General features: G+C 31.3%; 1 protein-coding gene across 2 annotated transcripts; it reads left to right on the top strand.

The window, feature by feature from the left end:
• Positions 1-18,900: 18,900 nt before the first annotated feature.
• Positions 18,901-23,371, top strand: LOC122513031. 2 transcript variants are annotated; one of them, XM_043629260.1, is made up of 2 exons: positions 18,901-21,121; positions 22,154-23,371. In XM_043629260.1, the coding sequence occupies exons 1-2, from the start codon at positions 18,909-18,911 to the stop codon at positions 23,253-23,255; spliced, it is 3,315 nt and encodes a 1,104-aa protein (XP_043485195.1). In that variant the 5' UTR covers positions 18,901-18,908; the 3' UTR covers positions 23,256-23,371. The 2 variants fall into 2 exon arrangements, with proteins under 2 accessions (XP_043485195.1, XP_043485196.1); XM_043629261.1 differs by having other exon boundaries at positions 18,901-20,105; positions 21,138-23,371.
• Positions 23,372-24,064: the final 693 nt, after the last annotated feature.

Raw genomic sequence — 24,064 nt, forward strand, 5'->3', positions numbered from 1 at the left:
GGGTTTTTGGGGTCGCTGATTACGAATCTGATGTTACTTTTTTAAAATTCAAAATGGCGGTTCCAATATGGAGGATATATTTTTTAAAAAGTGATTGGATTTGCTTGAAAATAGTTATTCGAGTGTTTTTAGGATCGCTGATTACGAATCTGATATCACTTTTTCAAAACTCAAAATGGCGGATCAAATATGGCGGACATATTTTTTAAAAAGTGATTGTATTTGCTTGAAAATGGTCATTCCGGGGTTTTTGAGGATGCTGATTACGAATCTAACATCGGAACAATAATATGTTTATCGTTGCTCTTACCACCAGGAGGTCGAAGTGCAAAAAAGCCAGTTTTTTTAAAATTTTATTTACAAATTTTTTTTTTGTATTTTGCCTCGAAAAATATAGCCACTATCATGCAAAGTGCAACAAAAGGACACAAAAATTGTGTATTTAATGTGGCATATATATGTGCGTCACTTGTTTTTAATCAAACCATATGTTGTGTTAGTCTCTTTTTTATCTTTGTATAAAGAATGTCATAATTATATAAGTGTCATAATTATCGTTGGTTCAGATTTAGAAAGCAGAATTAAAATTTTATATTATTTATTTTAAAAAATATTAAAATATCCAAAAAAAAATTTTTAAATAAAAAAAAACAAAAAAAATTTTTAAAATAAAATAAAAAAAGTAGCTTTTTTGCACGTCGACCTCCTTGTGATAAGAGCTTGGCAACGTTATTAAAATTTTGTTGACGGCTAACGGACGTGAAGGATAAACATAATATTGTTCTAAAGTCAGATTCGTAATTAACATACTCAAGAACCGCCGAATGACCATTTTGAAGCAAATACAATTACTTTTTAAAAAATTGTCTGCCATATTGGATCCATTATTTTTAGTTTTGAAAAAGTGACATCAGATTCGTAATCGGCATCCCCAAAAACCCCCGAGTAATTATTTTCAAGCGAATCTAATTACTTTTTAAAAAATTGTCCGCCATATTGGATCCGCTATTTTGAATTTTAAAGAAGTGACATCAGATTCGTAATTAGCGACCCCAAAAACTCCCGAGTAACCATTTTCAATCAAATCTAATCACTTTTTATAAAATTGTCCGCCATATTGGATCCGACATTTTGAATTTTGAAAAAGTAACATCAGATTCGTAATCAGCGACCCCAAAAACTCCCGAGTAACCATTTTCAATCAAATCTAATAACTTTTGAAAAACATTACCCGAAAATTTTTTTCGGCCTTTTGCATTTTGGAAAAATGGCCATTTTCGTATCCGCCATCTTGAATTTAATGAAAAGTAATTATGGATTTTTATAGCTGAGAATTCAAGGACGCGATATTTTGTGCTTTGGAGTCCATATTCTTTAGTTTTCCATGTCAAAATAATAATTGAAAAATTTTTTTTCATAAAAAAGTGTGTTTTTTTGCAATAAAATTGTTATAAATTTTTTTGAGATAATTATAAACAAATTGTAGCTTCATATTCAGAAAGAGCGATAAATTTACGTCGGAAATGGTACTTCCTAAAATTTTTAACTAATTATTTCATAAAAAATAAGAGTCATGAAATCTTGGTACGTTTTGCGTCCTGGTGGGCGTTAATGGGTTAATACATTTTGCAAAATGAAAAAAATATTTATAGCACTAAAATGTAGCATTTACATAATTTTTGCAGATAGTGTACAATTAATTAAAATTGCTTTAATAAATGGTAATAAATCATTAATTAGAGAATAATTTAATCCCAACAAAAACATCTTTGATGTTTTAATATAATGGGTTTTGACCCAATAAGGAAAAAAAAATTTTTCCTAATAAGGGAAACTTTTTAAAAAATAATTTTTAAAATATAGGGGAGAGTCTCCAGTTGTGAGACACCTCCAGTTGTGAGACAGTCAATTTTTTTTAACATGCAATATTAAAAAGCCGATTGGTTTATATAAAAACATTTCTTTTTATATGAGCCAACTATTTCGTGTACACCGAGGCGGATATATAAACTGTTTTTGTTAAATACCAACACTGTGTGTGATTATCGACTAAAAATCGTTTTTTCAATAAATGCAAAGTACTTTTTTCCCAGTTAATTAATTGGAAAAGGTAAATGTAATGCATTTTGCTTTAGTGTTTTCCCTATATTTTGTGATGCAATATTGCATTGTTCCAATCTGCGGTTGGAAATAATTTAATTTTCCTTTTTCAAAATAGCGCCAATTTCTGGGTGTGAGACACAGCATATCACCAGTTGTGAGACGGTGTCAACACCCATCTGGGCAGCATAAAAAATACGAATTTGCAGGCATACTATTTAAATGTTGTTTTGATTTCTTTTTCTAGTATTTTTGGGCATGTCAAGTGGAAAAAAGTCAATTGATTCAGAAGAAATCAATTTTAATGCTCTTGTTGAAGCTATTTAATTGTGTTTATTTGATAGTCATATTTTGGCGAATAAATATTATTATTTAGTATATAATAATATATATTATTAATATATTTAATTATTTCTACTAAACATAACGTTTTATGTCAAACTTATTAAATTTTAGCAATTTTTAATGAGTGTCTCACAACTGGAGACATTTTTTTTTTTTGAAAAAAGCGATGTGCTCGGAAAATGTATCGTAAAATTTTTTGAGTTCATCGAAACACTATACTTTCTTTTAATAAAAGTTGCGTATTTCTGTTACCTTTCGAACGGTGTATTTTATTTACAATTTTGTTTACCCGTTTACAATTTACGGGTCAAAAATGAAACCCGTCTCACAACTGGAGACTCTCCCCTAAACATATGTTTTTATTAAATTCAGATTTAATTTAAGGTTATATTAAGGTTTTATTTTGTGTGGTAAAAAATCAGGAGTGTGCGCGCGACGCGCGCCCTTTTGGTTCTAGTATAGTTAAAACCATTAATTGTGGTAAGTACGTACCAAATGAAATTATACATCGATTAAATAAAGTATAGAAATAAAAGTTATCAAACTTTATTAATGTTATTTTCACATTTTCTGACAGCTAAATATGTAAGGTTAAAGCACAAACAGAATTATTGATTACTTTTGATTACTTTGTCTTATATTTGACTTTAAAGATTATATTACGGTTGAGGTTATATTTATAACTCTGTAAGAAATGAATCAGACTAACAGTCATACTTTTTAAAATTTGTTTCTCATATTTGATTCGATATTTTAAAAATGTAAAAACTAACTTCAAATTCGTTATCTGCTACTTCTGAAGCCTTTATATACCACATTTGAAGAAAAACTATCATATTTTTCAAAGTTCATCCGCCATTTTGAATTTTGAAGAATTAACTTCACATTTGTTTCAATAAAATCTATTATGTTTTTAAAAAATTCATCCGCCATATTGGATTCGCCATTTCGAATTTTGAAAAACTAACATCAGATTAGTAATAAGCGACCTCGAAAATTCTTAGTTATGAAGTGTTATGAAAATCTATTCATAAACCACTGAATAATTAATTTTGTCCACCTAGATTTGCTATCTATCCCACTGTAAGTCAGTTTTAAAAAATTCAAAATGGCGGACAAAAATTAAAAATTAAACAAATTTACTTGAAAGTTGTCACTCGAGGGTTTTAAGGGTCGCTGATTACGAATCTAGAGTCAGTTTGTCAAAATTCAAAATGGCGGACAATAAATTAAATAAGTTATTCATTTCATGATCATTAAGCTTTCTCAATATAATATATACCAAGCGTTTAATTTTTTATTTTAGAATAATTATTTTAAAGTGTTAAGATAAAATTTCAAAAAATACAAAATTTCAATTTTTTGTGAAAAATTAAAATATTTATTAATTCTATAAATTTGGATAAAATATATACTTTATATACATGAATTGATTCGTTTTTATGTCAGGAATGCAATTTTGCCAAGAATTAATAAAAATTTTAATATAGAAAAAAGTTATTTCAAAAAATCCAAAAATTAATTTTTTCAAAAATTAAAAAATTGTTGAAAAATTTTTTTTTTTAGATATTTTTGAAAATCATTTTGTCTGATTTTTGGTATTCGTGACCGTAATACACCTACAAAATTTTATCAAAATCCGTCAAGACGTGTAAGAGAAAATTTGTCCACAAGAATCGGTGACATACACACACACACACACATACATACACACATACATCCGGATATTTGTTCCTCTCGACGAATTATATATACTACACTTGAAAATTTGTAAAAATAATTGGTTCTAAAAAATTCGGAAATCGACATTACTATAAGGGTCATTCTCTAGAAAAGAACAATATCCAGAATTACAATTTCATAAAAAAAAAAGTTAAAAAATCACTATTATTATTAGTCCTGTGGCAAAAGGGGGACCTCAATAAACCTATAAAATACGTTGTTACAATCTTTATTAAGATTATTATTAAAAATTAATTGTTTTCTATTCAATATTTTTGTTGAAAATTTATCGAAGCTAAAATGATAAAAAAATTGATGGAAATTGCTTGAAACTTATTACTCGGGGGTTTTTGAGATCGCTGATTACGAATCCGATGTCAGTTTCTCAAAATCCAAAATGGCGGATTCAATATGGCGGACATTATTTTGAAAAATTCATCTGATTTGCTTGAAACTCATTACACGGGGGTTTTTGGGATCGCTAATTACGAATTCGATGTTACTTTCTCAAAATCCAAAATGGCGGATTCAATATGGCGGACACTCTTATGAAAAATTCATCTGATTTGCTTGAAACTTGTTACTCGGGGGGTTTTTGGGGTCGCTGATTACGAATTCTATGTCAGTTTCTCAAAATCCAAAATGGCGGATTCAATATGGTGGACACTTTTTTAAAAAATTAATTGGGTTTGTTTTAAAGTAGATACTCGAGTATTTTTAGGGTCACTAATCTTAAATTTGAAGTCAAATGTAAAAGATTGAAATATTAGTTTTTAATTTTAATTTATACTTTATTCATTTCGTAGTATTATTATTTTACACTATTTAGTACACTTTAGCGAACATTGTAATATGACTTTAAATCGTCATCGAAAATGAACTGTCCTTTTTTATTAAACTTCGGAATACTCAAAACTTTAACTATATCCTTTTCTTCTATGATCGAAGTCGTTTCATTTGTAGGAAAGATAAATGCTGGTACTCGCTTAACTTTATTCATCATTTTCACAGTAAAATCGCCAGTAACGTTGTTGAGTACTTTTCCAACACAATGTTTTTGTATCTTCCTCTTGCCTCGAATTGCAATTAGAACAAAATCATCTTTATTTACTGCAATATCTTCGTCTTCACTTTCAGAGTAAACTTCCGTATATCGTAGTCTTTTGGCTTGATTTGATGCAGAGATTTGCAGATCGTGAGACATTAATTGAGAAATATTGCTATTAGGACTGCATCGTGTAAGATTAATTTCTCCTAAAGCATAATGCTGACAAATTTCGGTCGATGCACACTGAATACATGTCAGGGAACGAAATTGTAAAATTGAACTACTTTTATTCCAAGTAATTTGATGGACTTTTTGAGTTCCTTTAAAACATTCTAGTTTTTCAGGCAAGTGTTTCTCAATTTGGGGTAAAAGGCTTGTATCTAATTTGCAAATATAGATTCCTGGACAGTGTAGCGAGAGTTCATTAATAAATTTATCCAGATTTGGAATGTCTTGACCCATCGCAACTAGTGAATCTGCAGTTCTTTTTAAACAACCGCCAACACCATCAGGAGCGCCTTTCCCATGGCCTGATTCACTATAATGCCATTGAATCGATTTGGCTTCCATTTTATCAGACAAATATGTTCCAATAAGATGAAACATTTTTTTGTTTTTATATTGGGTCGATGGACCATCGCTTAAAAAATAAACAAACTCCAATCCTGTAACAAGCATTTTCGCTTTTTCGATGACCGGTTGGAGATGTGCACAAATTGCAACGGCATCATGCCGAAGATTGTAAAGTTGTATGTAAAGTTAATTGCGTTTTTGAACCACCAAAGTGAATAGCCTGAATTTCATTAGAATATTTGCATAAGTAATTTTCGGAAAAGTCTATATGTATGAGTACTTCATTTAGTTGCAAATTGTTTTTTATCGAATCTATGGCTCTGAACTGGTGTTGAATGTTTCGCGTGTGTAAAAAGAAAGGTTTTACAGAATCTTCTAAACAATTAAATAATTCTCCTTTTGTTGTAGCAATTTTTTCTTTAATTGTTTTTCTAACTAATTTATCTTTACCATTAACCACAATTTTATTGGTGGTAGAAGTCCATTTTTCATAATACAATGAATCTTCTTTAACAAAATCATCTTTAGGAATTATTTTCTTATCTTTACATAAGTCACATGTCCTTTCTAAACACTCATCTTTTAGAACAGAGTTTTCACAGGTTAAACTTTTACACAGGTCATGAGGTGATTTTTCTGTAATAACATTAGATAATTTCAATTTTGTAATTACCAAACCAATGTTTGCATGTGTTACACACATGCAAGTATCTCTTTTAGATACAAGAGGAGGAACAATCCAAAAGGGTTTGAGGCGACAAAATGTTTGGTAACTAATTTGAAAATTAGAATGACTAGCAACGAATCTTTTGTGTAAATTTTTCAAACAATCATTAAGAAATCTTTTTTGTCTTTTAATTTTCTTTCTAGAAATGAAGTCCTTCTTACCCGGGCAAAGACGGCTATTTTCATCATTTTCGAGAAATGAAGTTACCTTTTCTTTAACCTGCTTCCATCGTTGGTAACGGTTAACATTTTTTTTCTTGAACGCACGAATCCTTTTGAAGTTAAATCTGTTATGTACTTTAAACTTTTATGTTTTCTAACAACTGTACCGGAGAGTAATTTACAAAAATTTCTTTTTTCTTTTTGGTCCTTGATTTGATGAAAACTTTCTTTTAATTGACATTTTAATACTTCTCCTAAGAGCAGATTTGTTTTTACTGATGGTGAAACATTCTGACCTTCAATTAATTTTTCGACAGTACTTTCTGGAGAATTTTCATTACTTTTTGCGTTTAGTTTTTTTTCTTTTGAAAGAGCTCTATTTAATTTCATCCGATATCGATTCATTTGCTTTTCCTGCTTTTCCAATTTTTTTTGTAAAATTTGGATTTTCTTTTGTACATTAAAATTATTCCTTCTTCGCTTTTTTTTGCCAGCAATGATCCTGCCATCTTTTTAAGAAACTGTTTTTCGCTTTTCTTCACTGATCTTTTTCTTTTTGTAATATTTTTCTCTCCATTTCGTTCTTTGCAGCAATTGGTCTTTTTCGTTCATTTTGTTAATCAATTTTTTTCGTTTGTGATACCTGACTCGTTCCTTCTCTTTGTATTCAGCATATTTCAATGAATCTGTCTTGATAATATTTCTTTTTTGTTGTGCAGCATTTCTTCTTCTTTCCTTCTTCAGTTGTTTTTGATCCCCAACAGAATTCATGTCTCTGAAAAATTAACGTAATGAGATTTAAGAAAAAATTATATAACTTAAAATTTTTAAAAACGTGTAAAACTAGTATTTGAAAAATTTTCTACAAACATTTTCTACAGCTTACAATTTTTAACCGATTTGATTTTTTTTTAAATTAAAGAGAACTAAATTCTTAAGAGATCCCTCGAGGCCGATTTTTAAATTTTCAATTGTTTATAATTATTTATTTTAGTCAAAGTTAACAAATTAACACGATTTAAAAAAAAAATACGTTTAATTTCGAATTCTATTACTGCAGATGACCAAAATCAATTCAAAATCATGTAATATGTTCTCTAGATGAAAAATAAAGAATACAAAATTTTTCTTCATTTGTTATAAACAATATTAGTTAACAAATAGTTAACTTCAGTTCCTCTCAAACAAAAAATTTTTTTTTTTACATTTATATTTTAATTTAGTCTTATTTTAAGAATATATGTCTCTTTTTTTAATAAATTATTTCAATTGTTCTAAACAATATTAGTTAACAAATAGTTAACTTTGGTTCCTCTCAACAAAAAAAAAAAATTTTTTCACTAAAAAATGCCTTTAATTTAGGCATATTTTAAGAATATATGTCCTTTTTTTTAAAAACAAATTATTTCAATTGTTATAAAAATATTAGTTAACAAATTGTTAACTTTGGTTCCTCTCAACAAAAAAAATTTTTTTTTCACATTTATATTTAAATTTAGGCATATTTTAAGAATATATGTCCTTATTTTTAAAAGCAAATTATTTCAATTGTTATAAACAATATATTAGTTAACAAATTGTTAACTTCGGTTTCTCTCAACCAAAAAATTTTCTTTTTCACATTTATATTTTAATTGTTGTTTATAACAATTGAAATAATTTGTTTATCAAAAAAGGTCATATATTCTTAAAATGAGCCTAAATTAAAAAATATGAATGTCAAAAAAAAATTTGTTTGGTTGAGAGGAACAAAAGTTTACTATTTGTTAACTAATATTGTTTATAACAATTGAAATAATTTGTTTTTAAAAAAGGAACATATATTCTTAAAATGAGCCTAAATTAAAAAAAAAGAATGTGAAAAAAAAATTTGTTTGGTTGAGAGGAACAGAAGCTAACTATTTGTTAACTAATATTGTTTATAACAATTAAAATAATTTATTTATTAAAGAAGGCACATATATTCTTAAAATAAAACTAAATTAAAATATAAATGTGAAAAAAAAATTTTTTTGGTTGAGAGAAACCGAAGTTAACAATTTGTTAATTAATATTGTTTATAACAATTAAAATAATTTGTTTATTAAAAAAGGGACATATATTCTTAAAATAAGACTAATGTAAAAAAAAAATTTTTTTTCGTTGAGAGGAACCAAAGTTAACTATTTGTTAACTAATATTGTTTATAACAATTGAAATAATTTTTTTATTAAAAAAGAGACATATATTCTTAAAATAAGACTAAATTAAAATATAAATGTGAAAAAAAAATTTTTTGGTTGAGAGAAACCGAAGTTAACAATTTGTTAACTAATATTGTTTATAACAATTAAAATAATTTCTTTATTAAAAAAGGGACCTATATTCTTAAAATAAGACTAATGTGAAAAAAAAAATTTTTTTCGTTGAGAGGAACCAAAGTCAACTATTTGTTAACTAATGTTGTTTATAACAATTGAAATAATTTTTTTATTAAAAAAAGAGACATATATTCTTAAAATAAGACTTAATTAAAATATAAATGTAAAAAAAAAATTTTTTGTTTGAGAGGAACCGAAGTTAACTATTTGTTAACTAATATTGTTTATAACAAATGAAGAAAAATTTTGTATTCTTTATTTTTCATCTAGAGAACATATTACATGATTTTGAATTGATTTTGGTCATCTGCAGTAATAGAATTCGAAATTAAACGTATTTTTTTTAAAATCGTGTTAATTTGTTAACTTTGACTAAAATAAATAATTATAAACAATTGAAAATTTAAAAATCGGCCTCGAGGGATCTCTTAAGAATTTAGTTCTCTTTAATTAAAAAAAAAAAATCAAATCGGTTAAAAATTGTAAGCTGTAGACATTTTTGAACAGTAAATTGTAAAAAATTCCCACTGTGCGGAGTGGAGGTTTTTACCTTTAAACGGCTCTAAAATTTATTAATTAGAATTTAAAAAATTATATTTACTTATAAATTATTGATAGCATTCGTATTATTTTATTAAAATAAAGCAATATTGAAAAATGACTAACAAAATCTGTCAATTACTTACTGTGTGATTGAAATGTGTCAGCGGTAACGGAGGGGAGTTTTCTTCCTGTTGACTGCGTCGATATTATTTGATTCTAATTTTAAAAAAAATAAATTTTATAAATAAACAATAATAGTATTCGTCTTTTATTATTTTAATGAAACAATAATGTAAAGATTATTTAATAATAATTATTATTTACTTACTAAAAACTTATTTCACTGCGGTAACGGAGGGGAGTTTTTAATGTGTCGACCAACACCGACCAACTGAAGATCCGTCTTATACTGATTGTTTTCTTTTGATTTCACTATTTTGTACACTAACCAAAACTACATCGACACTACAAACCGTTTTGGTGTACTCATTTCTCTCTTATAGTGTTTGTTTACATTTGCCAATTATATTTGTGGCCGGTAACGGAGGGGAGTTTCATGTGGCGCACAAAGTTAATTCGATTCTAGGAAAAAAAATATAACACATATTTTGCTTTATTCTTCTTCTATCAATTACAAGTAAAATAATAAGTAGCTATTACCTGTCAAACATTTTTTTTATACTGCAGAATGAATATAATAACTCTTCTTTAAATAAAATGTACTTCATGAACGGTAACGGAGGGGAGTTTTTATACTATATAAACTTGAATATATTCAATTATTTCAAATTTTCCATTTACTTTTCATAGGATCTAACTAAATCATGATGAATGATATCATCAGGCCGGCAAAGTTTTTAAAAATTATAAATATTTATTTAAAAAAATGTAATGTACGTGTCATGTGTCCCGATTGTGAGAATGACCCATAAGGCTTCCTTTATGAGGAAGCAAAACATTAACCGATTCCTCGGATTCAAAATCATGCGTTCATGCACATCATCCTCATCATTCTCATCATAAAATATTTACTGAAAATGACTCAAATGCATTTTTGTTTATTTAATATCGCTCCTAAAAATTTTGTAAATGTAATTTTGTTTTGTATTGACATAGTTTGTAAGTTTTTCGAAAAAAATAATCCGTTTTTTGTTTTAATATCGTTTCTAAAATTTTTATGAAAGTATTTTTGTTTTGTATTCACATAGTTTGTAAGTTTTTTAAAGAAAATAATTCGTTTTTTGTTTAATAAAACGCTTTTAAAAATTTTGTAAATGTATTTTTGTTTTAAATTTTTAATTTTGTCTAAAATTTTTGCAAATATATTTTTTATTTTGTATTAAAGATTTAACTTACACTTGCACGTAAACGAAAAGTTTAAAATTATTAATAATTAATACAATTTTAATATTTACTAGTAGAATTCTACTCACTTAAATTTAGAGAGGTAACCAAAATTACATTCCCAAGTGACAATTTTTGAGTGAATCCGATAAACTTTTAATAATATAGTCCGCCATACTGCATCCAACATTTCAAATTTTGAGAAGCCGACCTCATGTTCGTAAATAAAAAACCAGCATCAAACTGATTCTTTTCCATAAAAGCGCCATAGAAAGAAAACAGAAAAGTATTATTAATATCTTCCCTAAAGGAAGGTAACGCTTTTACTAGAATAGAATCCGATAGCATTTTTTTATTAATATGTTCAAAAATCTTATTTTAGTTAAGCACTAATTTTTACTTATTATTAAGGGTGATGCTTCAAATCATACTCCGCCTGAAAAAGACAATACACATAAAAGTATTCGTAGCAAAGGCGACAAAACTATCGTACCTGTACCTGTAAGTATAATAAGTTTTTGATATACAATTTCAGTTTTATAAATTAAAATTTTATACATTTTTTCTTAAAAAAATTACTTTAAAGTTTTCAATTATTCAAATAATTAAACTAAAGATTTCCGTGATTATTTACGAAACATACTTGAGAAAAGTACAGTTCTCAAAATGAAATAATAAAAAAATTTAAATTTATCAAAACAAAAAATTTTTTTTTTCTTTAGTAAAAATAATCACGTTTTATTAATTTTTAAATATATATTTTAAAAATATCCCTACTATTCTTTAATTAAACTGCCGGATAATTTTGAGTGTTCTTATGTGAATCCTCGATCGGGACGTCTCAAGCCCCGATAAAAAACATGGAACGTCCCGAAGCGGGATTACTTACAACTTTCAGTTTCGGCCACGAGTTGTTCTCTCACATACGGGAACAATGTTTGACGGATTCGGGGCGTCTGAGCCCTAGATTCGAAACATCTTAAATGCGACAAGCAGAGTAGCTTATAGCGACGTCTATAGCGGGAACTATTACGCCCTGGACTTCTTTCAGTGTAGGTTTGTTATTTTCTTAAGGGGACATTCCAGTTCAAAATGTCAAAAAAATCGAAGTAACACAAAAGTTATACATCCTTATTCTTCGCCATGTCAAAGATGTTTTTGTATGCGGATAAGCAATCGAATGATTTAAATGTTTTCTCATGTGCATTTTTTAAAAAAGACAAACAAAAATGTATTTGGTGTTGCTGATCACAAATTAGATATCAAATTTTCAAAATTCAAAATGGCGGATCTAATATGGCGGAAAAGAAAATTCTTTTATTTTAATTTTTTTTCATTTAATTTTTTTTTCGTCCACCATATTGATCCGCCATTTTTAATGTTGAAAAAATGATGTCATATTCGTAATCAGCGACCCCAAACCCCCCCCCTGTAACGATTTTCAAGCAAATCCAATGATTTTGAAAAAAATGTCCGCCATATTGGATCCGTTATTTTGAATTTTGAAAATCTGATTCCATATTTGTAATTAGCGACCTCAAAAACCCCCGAGTAACGATTTTAAAGCAAATCCGATGATTTTTTTTTAATTTCGAAACTTATGAACAAAAACTTTAAATGCGTTTTTCTCAAAATGTCTTTTTTTGATCTGGTAAGAGTGATATCTCGAGTTCTTCTGAAGCGATTTTAAAAAATCAAACGGCTTTTGATTCAGCGTTATCATCCCTGGGTGTTTACGAGATGCATGACCCGGGGCGCTCCGGAGGTGCAAAGTGTTCTCAACCTAGTTTGAACAGCTGGTTTGTCAATGTTGCTTTTGATTCGTTGAATGGTGTTGAGTAACACCATACATGTGAAATAGGCTGTAGTTTTAAAGATAGTTAACTAGGAAGGTTGCGTTCTTGGTCTAGTGGATCGTGCAAAGGTTGCGTTCAGAGCGACTTCGTGCCCTCGCCCTCGAGAACCAGCTCTTTGGCAAGAGTGAAGAGGTCCAAGTTCAGACCGTTATAAAAGAGGGAAACAATTTTTTAAATTATGAAAAGTGTGAATTGTACCGTTTAAATTAACAAAGAAATGTTACGAAACATTAATCAAAATTTTTCTTAGTTACAACAAATTAAACAATATTAAGTTAATGTAAACCAAGTCCGTTTCTGGGCCAATAGGCTGAAATAAAGATATTATCAATTAATTAACAATATTAAGTTAATATTAATAATATTTCGTCAAATAATATTTATAAAAATTAAATTTTCATTTTTATGATAATTATTAATAGTTTAATATTAAAATTAATATTTCTGAAGTTCATATATTGAACTTCAAAGAATTTAACTTAATTTAACATACTTATTTGACTTTGTCAATTAGTGAAGAGCAAGGTTAATACTTTTAAAAATATTATTAATTAACACATAATAAAAACTTAATTTCTTTATATTTTTTATGAAATTTTTGAGACGTTTGAATCATGAGAGTTATACAGATCTATTTTTGAATTGATCTTATTAATATCAACCCAACTATTTTTTAATTTAATATTAAATAAACATTTAAAAACTTTGTAGTAATAATATTAATATTATGTCTTATAATGTTGTTTTTTGATCAAATTAATTACACTTGTTGGACTTAATCAATAAATTATAATTAATAAGTTATATTAATGTGAAATAATAATAATTACAATTAGAATTGAGATGTATTAAAAGAGTAAGCCAGAAACTCATTCAAAGCCGAAAAACATAAAATATGTATTATAATTAAATAACTTATTTCACACTTCGAAGATATATGAAATTTATTAAATTTTGAAACAAAGCAATACGATACAGAGATTAAAATAGATATTTCATGTACAGCTTGTAATGAAAAGAATAATAACAAAGACAACAACCCATGAAATTATTAATTAAAAAAAATTAAATAATAAATATATCAATTATAAATAGAAATTGAAGAAAAATAATCTAATTTAATTCTTAAGTAATTAATAATTTACGAATCCAGCAACAATTAATCTAATTTAAGAAATTATTGGAGCAATAGCAACTCTCGTAACGGCAGTGATTAATCATTTTGTTTGAACGGAAAAATGCCGCACTAATGTGATTCTTATAACTCAAGTGGTGTACTGCATTCAGGACCAACTGAAATAAAAAAATTGTTTTAAATTGCATAATAATTTACTTTTAAATATCATAATAATGATTTAATTAAAAAAAGTTGAATATTGTTTGTACCTACTTTTTATGCCTTTGAAAATAATTAACTGCTACTTCGTGATAAAAAAAATGCAAAGAATATGGTTGTTGAAGTTTCGCCTTTGTGAATTTTTCGTCCTCATAATTCGTCAAAATTCTTTAAATATTCATAAAAAAAAATAAGAACTTAAAATAATGGATTAAATGAAAATAAAAACATTCTTTTGTATCTTAAAGAAAAAATTCTATTATTAAAATTGCTCAACTTTAACTTTTAGTTTTTTAAGTGTTGAACTTGTGTTTAAAGTAACTGAATTAAAAAAATACATATAACAATTATTTAGATTCTGTTATTCTTTTTTTTGAAGAATGCTTAAAAATCGCTCCATATATGCACATCTTTCATCTTTTTTTATCAAATATTCTAAATATTTATAATCTGTTTCAGTTTTTTTCTTTCTACTCTGTTTAATTATTTTTGTTGGTTCTTCATCGTCGCTTGATGATTCTCCATTTTTTGTGCGCTTCTTTGAATTAACAAATTTACTTGTTTTAAAGCCTGTAATATTTGATGAAGTGGCAACTGGAAGTATTTCTGGTTTCTCAAACATTATATTGTGCATTAATTCATAATATTCCCATTTCGCAGAGCCCCCTCCTGAAGCCTCCCTTCTTTCTTTTTGTTTCTTATAAGTTTTTTCAAACTTTTGAACTTCTCCATGCAATCTTGTTTGACATATTTACAGCCAGCGATTTCATTCAGTTTTCGCGAGGTCATTTCCCATAGCGTTTTAGGTAGTTTCTTTTTATTTGCCTCATTTCCCCATATTTCTTCATAGCTCGCAATTAAAGCCTTAACTTTTTCAGAAGGCCAGAAACAAATATCATTCTCCTTTTTTAAAAGCTAAAATCTTCTCAATAGTTTTTAAAAGATATCAAAGTGATCAACACTTAATTTATTTAAAAATAAAAGCATTATTTAAAATTACAGATTCCTGGGACTCTCGTTTTGAATGCAAACGGAAAATAAGATTTTTATATAATCAGAAAATTATTTCTATTGTCAGGATAGGAAAAAAAAATTAATTTTTAAAAGCTAAACATATCTTAAAAATCTTCAGGACGGATCAAATTGATCAACACCTAATTTATTAGAAAATAAAGGCATTATTTATAATCTCAGATAAGACGCAACTCTCGTTTTAAATGCAAACGCAAAATGAGGTTGTTTTTTAAGCAGGAAACTTTTTCTAGAGTACAAAAACGATTCAAAATATTCCTTTTTAATAGTCAAATTCTTCTCAATAATTTTGAAGAGGGATCAAAGTAATCAACACTTAATAAAACTTAATAAAACACTCGAGGATTCAAACAACTCTCGTTTTAAAAGCAAACACAAAGTTAGGTTTTTCTATGACCAGGAAATTTTTTTAATAGTCCGGAAACGATTAAACATCTTCCTTTTCAAAAGTCGAACGCTTTTCAATAATTTTTTAAAGGAATGAAAGTGATAATCACTTAATTTATTTAAAAATAAAAGCACAATTTACACTCGTAGAGTCAAACGTCTCTCGTTTTAAATGCAAACGCAAAGTTAAGTTTTTCTATGATCAGGAAATTTTGTCTATAGTCCGGAAAAGATTGAAAATCTTCCTTTCTAAAAGTCAAACACATATCAATAATTTTTGAGAGGGATCAAAGTGATCACCACTTAATTTATTCAATAATAAAAGCACTATTTACACTCGTGGATTCGACTGACTCTCGTTTTAAATAAAACTTAAAGTTAGGTTTTTTTAAGTTCAGGAAATTTTTTCTATAGTCCGGAAACAAAGAAAAATTTTCCTTTTTAAATCTCAAACAAATATAAATAATTTTTAAGAGGGATCAATTTATCACCGCTTAATTTATTTAAAAATAAAAGCACTATTTACACTCGTGGATTCGAACGACTTTTGTTTTGAATCAAAACGCAAACATAGGTTTTTCTAAGTTCAGAAAATTTTTTCTATAATCCCACAACTAATGAAAATTTTGCTTTTTAAATCTTAAACAAATAGAAATAACTTTTAAGAGGGATCAAGTGATCACCGCTTAATTTATTTAAAAATAAAAGCACTAATTACACTCGCGGATTCGAACGTCTCTCGTTTAAAATGCAAACGCAAAGTTAGGTTTTTTTATGGTCAGGAAATTTTTTCTATAGTCGGGAAACGATTAAAAATCTTTCTTCTTTAATCTCAAACAAATATCAATCATTTTTAAGAGGAATCAAAGTCACCACCACTTAATTTATTTAAAAATAAGAGCACTATTTGAACTCGTGCTTCAAACGTCTCTCGTTTTAAATCCAAACGCAATGTTAGGTTTTTCTCAGTTCAGGAAATTTTTTCTATAGTCCGGAAATGAATGAAAATCTTTCTATTTAAATCTTAAATACATATCAATAATTTTTAAGAGGGATCTAAGTGATCGCTGCTTAATTTATTTAAAAATAAGATTACTATTTACACTTGTGGATTCGAACGTCTCTTGTTTTAAATCCAAACGCAAAGTTAGGTTTTTCTATGATCAGGAAATTTTTTCTATATTTCGGAAACGATTAAAAATCTTCCTATTTGAATCTTAAACACATATCAATAATTGTGGAAAGGTATCAAAGTTTATCTATTTAATCTATTTAAAAATTTAAACACTATTGACACTCGTGGATTCAAACGACTAATGTGGTTTTTTTAGTTCGGAATAATCGGTCAAAAGTATTCAAGCATGAATCGACAGTTATAAAATAGTCAAGGAAGAAGATGTGAATCTTTTCGAAGTTAAAATCGAGTTTCTTTCAGAAAAAATCATTTTTTTAAGGCCCAATGTTTTCGTCCGCGGACTAATGTGGTTTTTTTAGTTCGGAGTAATCGGTCAAAAGTATTCAAGCCAGAATCTACAGTTAAAAATAGTCAAGGATAAAATTGTAAATTTTTTCGAAATTAAAATCGAGTTTTTTCAGAAATAAACATTTTCTTGAGGCCTAATATTTTTGTCCTGCGGACTAAAGTGGTTTTTTTAGTTCGGAATAATCGGTCAAAAGTATCCAAGCATAAATCGACAGTTATAAAATAGTCAAGGAATCACTCTAAATCTGAATCAGTGAAAATTTCACTGATTGATTTAGTAATCAATAATTTCACTGAAAAATCAGTTAATTTTAATAATTTAACTGATGTGTCAGTAAGACGAACTTTCATCGTTACCGACGCGACGTGAGTTGGTGAACGTTATAAATTGAAATGACACTGAATGCATATTGATTTTAAATTGTCATTGAAACATAAATTTCTCTATATAAACAAAATACTGTTTATTCATTTATTCGTGAAAAGATATTAACATATTTTGTTCTGAATAATTTTTAAATCCTGATCTACGATAATTGCAATTTTTGATATATCGAATCGTTCGAGCTATCGATGTACATTTTGTGTTGTTTGCTTGCGGCTTGTCAAGTTTAGCGTCACTATGCACATTGTTTTTCATTTGGATTTTTAGAAGGAAAATTATTTACTGTTGATAAAAGGAAAGTGAGATTATTGAGGAAAATCAAGGTAAGTATTAATTAATTATGTTTACTAAGTCATTACTGCAAAAAGTAACTTTTACCAATGATGTTAAATTTTGTACTATTAAACATAACCTCAAATTTGTTTTTTTCATAAATGTGCCTATTATTAAAAAAATATAATTAATTTTTAAAAAAAATTAAATAATTAATAAATAAATTAATTAATTAATTGGATTTCTGCGAACAATTTAACTATTTACAAAAGTAATTGAATCCTTCAAAAGAATGTTATTATTTATGAAAATAATGAAATGTTTACGTAGACTTAGAATTTTAAGAAAATTTTTGAAAATAATTGAATTGTGGAGAACCATTTTTTTTATTTATAGAGATAATTAAAATTTAAGAATTTAACAAAATTTTTAAACATAATTTAATTGTTTTTCCCTCCCTAGAGGTTTCAAGACCTTGCCGTTGGTGGGAGGTGCACGAGGGGCTTTTACCCAGTGGGAGGCTACTTCTCGATATCTCTCGTGGGGACTGAGGGGGCGAACCCTTCAAAATGGGTCGGCCGCTACAGAAACCGAATCTTCTGTGTTTCGCTGGGCAGTGTCTCAGGGCACGGGGATTTAGAGGGATATCGAGAGAGACGGGATGGACAGAGGCTTAACCGCGGGTCCATTCCGAAGACTTCCTACTGGTGGAAGTCTGACCAAGAAGAAACCCTTCCATGGTTACGTTGGCTGTGCCATGGTGATTGAGGCGCGAGTCTCTGCCACCCAATCCGTGATGAACTCGTGTCCATGGATGAATGATACTAGGGTTAACAAATCCGTCGGGTTCTTCCGTGGGGAGGGGGTTGGACGGGGGACGACCTTCGCTGGGCACAATTAACCGTAAACCGTAAAGCTCGGGAACGGTTGTGTTACAGGAAGGGCCCGTCTTCTGGACGACCCGTCCCCGGGGTGGGGCTTGAATGGAGGTATCTTGAACGAGACTCTGAGATACCAGGCGAACTTTCAGATGTAATTTAGCCTTTTCCTTAAATAGAGGCTCTTTAAGGAATGACCTTTCTTTCCTCTTTTCTCGTGGGACCATAATGGATACTACAGAAACTAATAAAAATAAAACCACACACGTGAGCGTCGAAGAGCCCTTTTGGGGGATCACGATGCTGACGATCAAGGTGTGGACGCGACAGAGGGGACCGTGAGTCAGTCTTAAATATGGCTGCTTCCGGGATCCACTGTATGCAGATTAACTTGCATCATTGTAAGGGCGCTTCGGCGATTTTAGCCAAGAACTTTGCAAGGATGCAGGCAGCTATAGCCTTTGTTCAAGAACCTTGGGTTTACAAGGGTAAGATTAGAGGTCTAAGTGGCGGTGGGGTGCTAGTCAGTTCACCACAGGAACCAGTTCCAAGGGCTTGTCTGATCTATAAAGGTCTAGATGCTTTCCCTCTATTGGAATTAACTACCAGGGACTTAGTTGTTGTTAAGGCTAAGTACCTAGAAAAGAACGGAAATAAAAGGGAGGTTGTAGTAGCTTCCGCATATTTTCCGGGATCGGGGGATGACCCCGCACCACCTGCAGAGGTGGAGAAGTTGGTAGATTACTGTCAACGGCAAGGTCTCCCATTAATAATAGGTTGTGATGCCAATGCGCACCTCAAGGCCTCCATGGCATGCTTCCCCACTTCCTATGGAACGATGGAGGAGTTAGAGCTTGCAGCGGAATATCTGCGAGATTCTATTATCTGTTCCTTTGAAAGGAACTGTGTAGTTAAGAAAATGGGCTTCAATGGGGGCGGTAAATGGTGGACCCCCCGTTTGGAGGAACATAGGAAAACTGTAAGAAAGCTTTTTAATAAAGCCAAGAAACGTAGGCATCAGCGAGCATGGGATGAATATCATACCGCTCGCGATTCTTATAAGAAAGAAGTAGATAGGGCAAGGGGTGTCAGCTGGAGAAGTTTTTGCGAGGGAATCGAGAGGGTACCAGAAGCTTCAAGACTTCATAAAGTACTAGCTCGAGACCCAATGGCAAAATTAACTACTATTAAGCTGCCTAATGGGCAGTATGCCCAGGATAAAAGGGAGTGTCTAAAGCACCTGATGGGAGTAAACTTCCCGGACTTTAGAGAAGGTTTGGAGAACAGCCAGGGCATAGGACCAGGTAGGAACCGAGGATATCGGGAACACTGGAAACTAGCAGCCAGGGTTGTAACTCCGGAAGGGATTGATTGGGCAATAAGCACTTTCAAACCATTTAAGGCTTCAGGGGGGGACGGTATATATCCGGTTCTTTTGCAAAAGGGATTGGATTGTATTAGAGTACCCCTGTGTAAAATTATGAGAGCATGTATAGCTCTTGGTTATACACCGGAGTCTTGGAAAAAGACGAGGGTTGTGTTTATTCCGAAGGCCGGTCGGTCAGGCTATACTGCGGCGAAGGACTTCAGGCCAATCAGCCTAACTTCCTTTATATTAAAGACGTTAGAGAAACTGGTGGATAAGTTTATTAGACAGGAATGTCTTAGAGATTTTCCCCTACATCAGGGACAGCATGCATATAGAGCAGGCTTCTCAGTAGAAACAGCCCTCCATTCGGCAGTAGGTAGAATAGAGGGACAAATTAGCAGTGGTTGTTATGCGGTTGGTACCTTTCTTGATATCGAAGGTGCCTTCCCTAACACCTCTAGCAAAACTATCTGCAGGGCAGCCAGAATGCGAGGTGTGCCCGAGCCGCTAGTTAAGTGGATCGACAGCATGCTTCGCGAAAGGGCCCTGGAGGCAGAGTATGGTGAGGCCAAGGTAACCGGCCTTGTCTCAAAAGGGTGCCCACAGGGAGGAGTTCTCTCTCCTTTATTGTGGTGCTTAGTGGCAGATGAGTTAATTAGAAACCTCAATAGCCAGGGATATTATACGCAAAGTTATGCGGATGATTTCCTTATAATTATAAGAGGGCACTCAATTGAGACCCTCTTAGAACTTACGGAACGTGCGCTTAAGATTGTCAAGGATTGGTGCAATCTGACTGGACTTTCTGTAAACCCAGAGAAAACGAATATAGTAGTTTTCACAAGAAAATATAAGGTACCGAGTTTGAAGAAACCGATATTTTATGGAAAAGAGATTTCCTTTTCTGAATCGGCTAAGTATCTGGGAGTAATCCTGGATAAAAAGCTGGTTTGGAGGGAACATTTCGAATATCAGTATAGCAGGTTTTGTACCGCGTTTTGGGCGTGTAGAAGGGCGATAGGGTCATCATGGGGACTAAGGCCTAATATGGTCAACTGGCTCTATCAGATGATCTTAAAACCAAGGTTTCTTCACGCGGTGGTTGTCTGGTGGTCCAGGACTCAACTGATAACGGTTAAAGAGAAACTGGGCCAACTGCAAGCAATGATTTTCAGGGGTATTACGGGGGCAATGAGGACCACGTTTATTCCGAAGGCCGGTCGGTCAGGCTATACTGCGGCGAAGGACTTCAGGCCAATCAGCCTAACTTCCTTTATATTAAAGACGTTAGAGAAACTGGTGGATAAGTTTATTAGACAGGAATGTCTTAGAGATTTTCCCCTACATCAGGGACAGCATGCATATAGAGCAGGCTTCTCAGTAGAAACAGCCCTCCATTCGGCAGTAGGTAGAATAGAGGGACAAATTAGCAGTGGTTGTTATGCGGTTGGTACCTTTCTTGATATCGAAGGTGCCTTCCCTAACACCTCTAGCAAAACTATCTGCAGGGCAGCCAGAATGCGAGGTGTGCCCGAGCCGCTAGTTAAGTGGATCGACAGCATGCTTCGCGAAAGGGCCCTGGAGGCAGAGTATGGTGAGGCCAAGGTAACCGGCCTTGTCTCAAAAGGGTGCCCACAGGGAGGAGTTCTCTCTCCTTTATTGTGGTGCTTAGTGGCAGATGAGTTAATTAGAAACCTCAATAGCCAGGGATATTATACGCAAAGTTATGCGGATGATTTCCTTATAATTATAAGAGGGCACTCAATTGAGACCCTCTTAGAACTTACGGAACGTGCGCTTAAGATTGTCAAGGATTGGTGCAATCTGACTGGACTTTCTGTAAACCCAGAGAAAACGAATATAGTAGTTTTCACAAGAAAATATAAGGTACCGAGTTTGAAGAAACCGATATTTTATGGAAAAGAGATTTCCTTTTCTGAATCGGCTAAGTATCTGGGAGTAATCCTGGATAAAAAGCTGGTTTGGAGGGAACATTTCGAATATCAGTATAGCAGGTTTTGTACCGCGTTTTGGGCGTGTAGAAGGGCGATAGGGTCATCATGGGGACTAAGGCCTAATATGGTCAACTGGCTCTATCAGATGATCTTAAAACCAAGGTTTCTTCACGCGGTGGTTGTCTGGTGGTCCAGGACTCAACTGATAACGGTTAAAGAGAAACTGGGCCAACTGCAAGCAATGATTTTCAGGGGTATTACGGGGGCAATGAGGACCACGCCAACAGCTGCGTTGGGATTCATGCTTGCCGAGGCACCTCTGCATATTGCCGCGGTGAAAAAGGCGGCTCTTACTATGAGCAGGTTAACTGTGCAGGGAAGGTGGAAGGTTGGTGGTATACACACCAAGCTTCCACGCTCAATTCTATCAATACCAGAATTAAGTATGGTGCAAGATAGAATGATCAAGAGGGTGAAATTTAAACCCCGCTTTAAGATCATTACACCTTCCAGAATGGACTGGAAGAAAGGTTTTCCACTTGGGGACGAAGTCTGGTATACAGACGGCTCCAAGATGGACTGCGGTGCAGGCTTCGGAATTTATCGGAAAACTGGCTGCATTAAAGTGGCTGAGTCATTAGGACAACATGCCACGGTCTGGCAGGCAGAGGTCTGTGCGATTTTAACTTGCGCCCAAATATCCATTCGAAATGGAACAAAGGGCAAGAGGATTAGTATTTGTGTGGACAGTCAAGCGGCCTTAGGGGCTCTGAAAAATCCCACAATAGAATCAAAACTCGTCTGGGAATGCCGCAGCGTACTAGATGAGTTGGGTTCAGCAAATAGACTTTCACTGATTTGGGTACCGGGTCACTCGGGAATCAAGGGTAATGAAAGAGTAGACGTCTTGGCGAAAACCGGTTCCGAGACGAAATTTATAGGTCCTGAACCAGCAGTGGCAATAATGCCATGCTTGGTTAAGGGAGCCATAGAAAGATGGGGTGAAAAGGAACATGAGAAGTATTGGGCGAACGTTGGGGTGGGAAGGCAAGCGAAAACTCTGTTGGGGTTAGCACTCAACAAGAGGCGAGCGAGCGATCTCCTAAAACTCGATAAGATCAGAGTTAGAACCGTAGTTCGTCTACTTACGGGTCATGGACTATTGAACTACCATCAGCATAAAATAGGCAGACAAGTTTCACCTATGTGCAGACTGTGTGGGGAAAGTAACGAAACTTCAACTCACATATTATCTGAATGCCCAGCGTTAGCTAGGATCAGGCTATCTAGCTGGGGTCAAGCAATTATTGACCCTAAGCAGGTGAGCAACCTATCGATAGAAGAGATACTGGACTTCTGGAGAAGAACAGGACTCTAAGGGGTTGCTATAAACGAGCGAGCTGGAGTCTGGTACAATGGGTTCTATAACCTAGGTGCTTACTTTCCCCTCTTGAGGAAAATCCAGCTCGATCTCGGTATTAGATTAGATTAGATTAGATTAATTGTTTTCTAGAATTTTATGAAAATAAATGAATTCTTGTGAAGAAGTTTTTTTAAAAATAATATTCAAAAAAACTTAGTAAATCTGAAGGATTTTGCTATTTATGGAAATAAATGAATTCTTGAGAATAATTTTTTTACAGTTTTAAAAATAATTACATTTTTCGAGAAATTCGATTAAAAATGTATTAAAAATAATTGAAATTCTGCAATGAGTTTTACTATTTAGTATTTTTGAAAGTAATTGAATATATTGCGAAGAAATTTTTAAAAATAAAATTAAAATTCCGTTGACTAACTTCCTTCAATTATTTTCGAAAAATTTAAATAAAATTCTTTAATAGAATTTAATTATTTCTAATAGAATGTAAAGAAATTACAATTATTTAAAAAAAATTCAATTATTTGTTTATAAAAATTCAATTATCTTCAATCAATAGAATTGAAAAATTTTAAAAATCTTATTTTTCAGAATATTTAAAAAAATTTTGGGAAATTTTAATTTTATTTTAAAAATTGAAGTTTTTAATGAAATTCTTTAATAAATTTAATTATTTTCAGTTGAATTTTACAAATTTGCTCGAGACAATGGATTCTTTCAAAAACTTGAACGAAGAAGAATTAATTGCAAAATTGTCTGGAATATTAGATGAGAATACTTTGAATAAAATCGAAGGTTCGTACGAA

The sequence above is a fragment of the Leptopilina heterotoma genome, unplaced genomic scaffold (assembly GCF_015476425.1).
Source record: "Leptopilina heterotoma isolate Lh14 unplaced genomic scaffold, ASM1547642v1 Lhet_130, whole genome shotgun sequence".
NCBI lineage: Eukaryota > Metazoa > Arthropoda > Insecta > Hymenoptera > Figitidae > Leptopilina > Leptopilina heterotoma.

Bases quoted from the DNA above. Each gene is read 5' to 3' on its own strand.
- LOC122513031 (XM_043629260.1), top strand. From the start codon at position 18,909: ATGGCTGCTTCCGGGATCCACTGTATGCAGATTAACTTGCATCATTGT. The intron at 21,122-22,153 runs CACGTTTATTCC...GGCAATGAGGAC, and splicing joins ATTACGGGGGCAATGAGGAC to CACGCCAACAGCTGCGTTGG.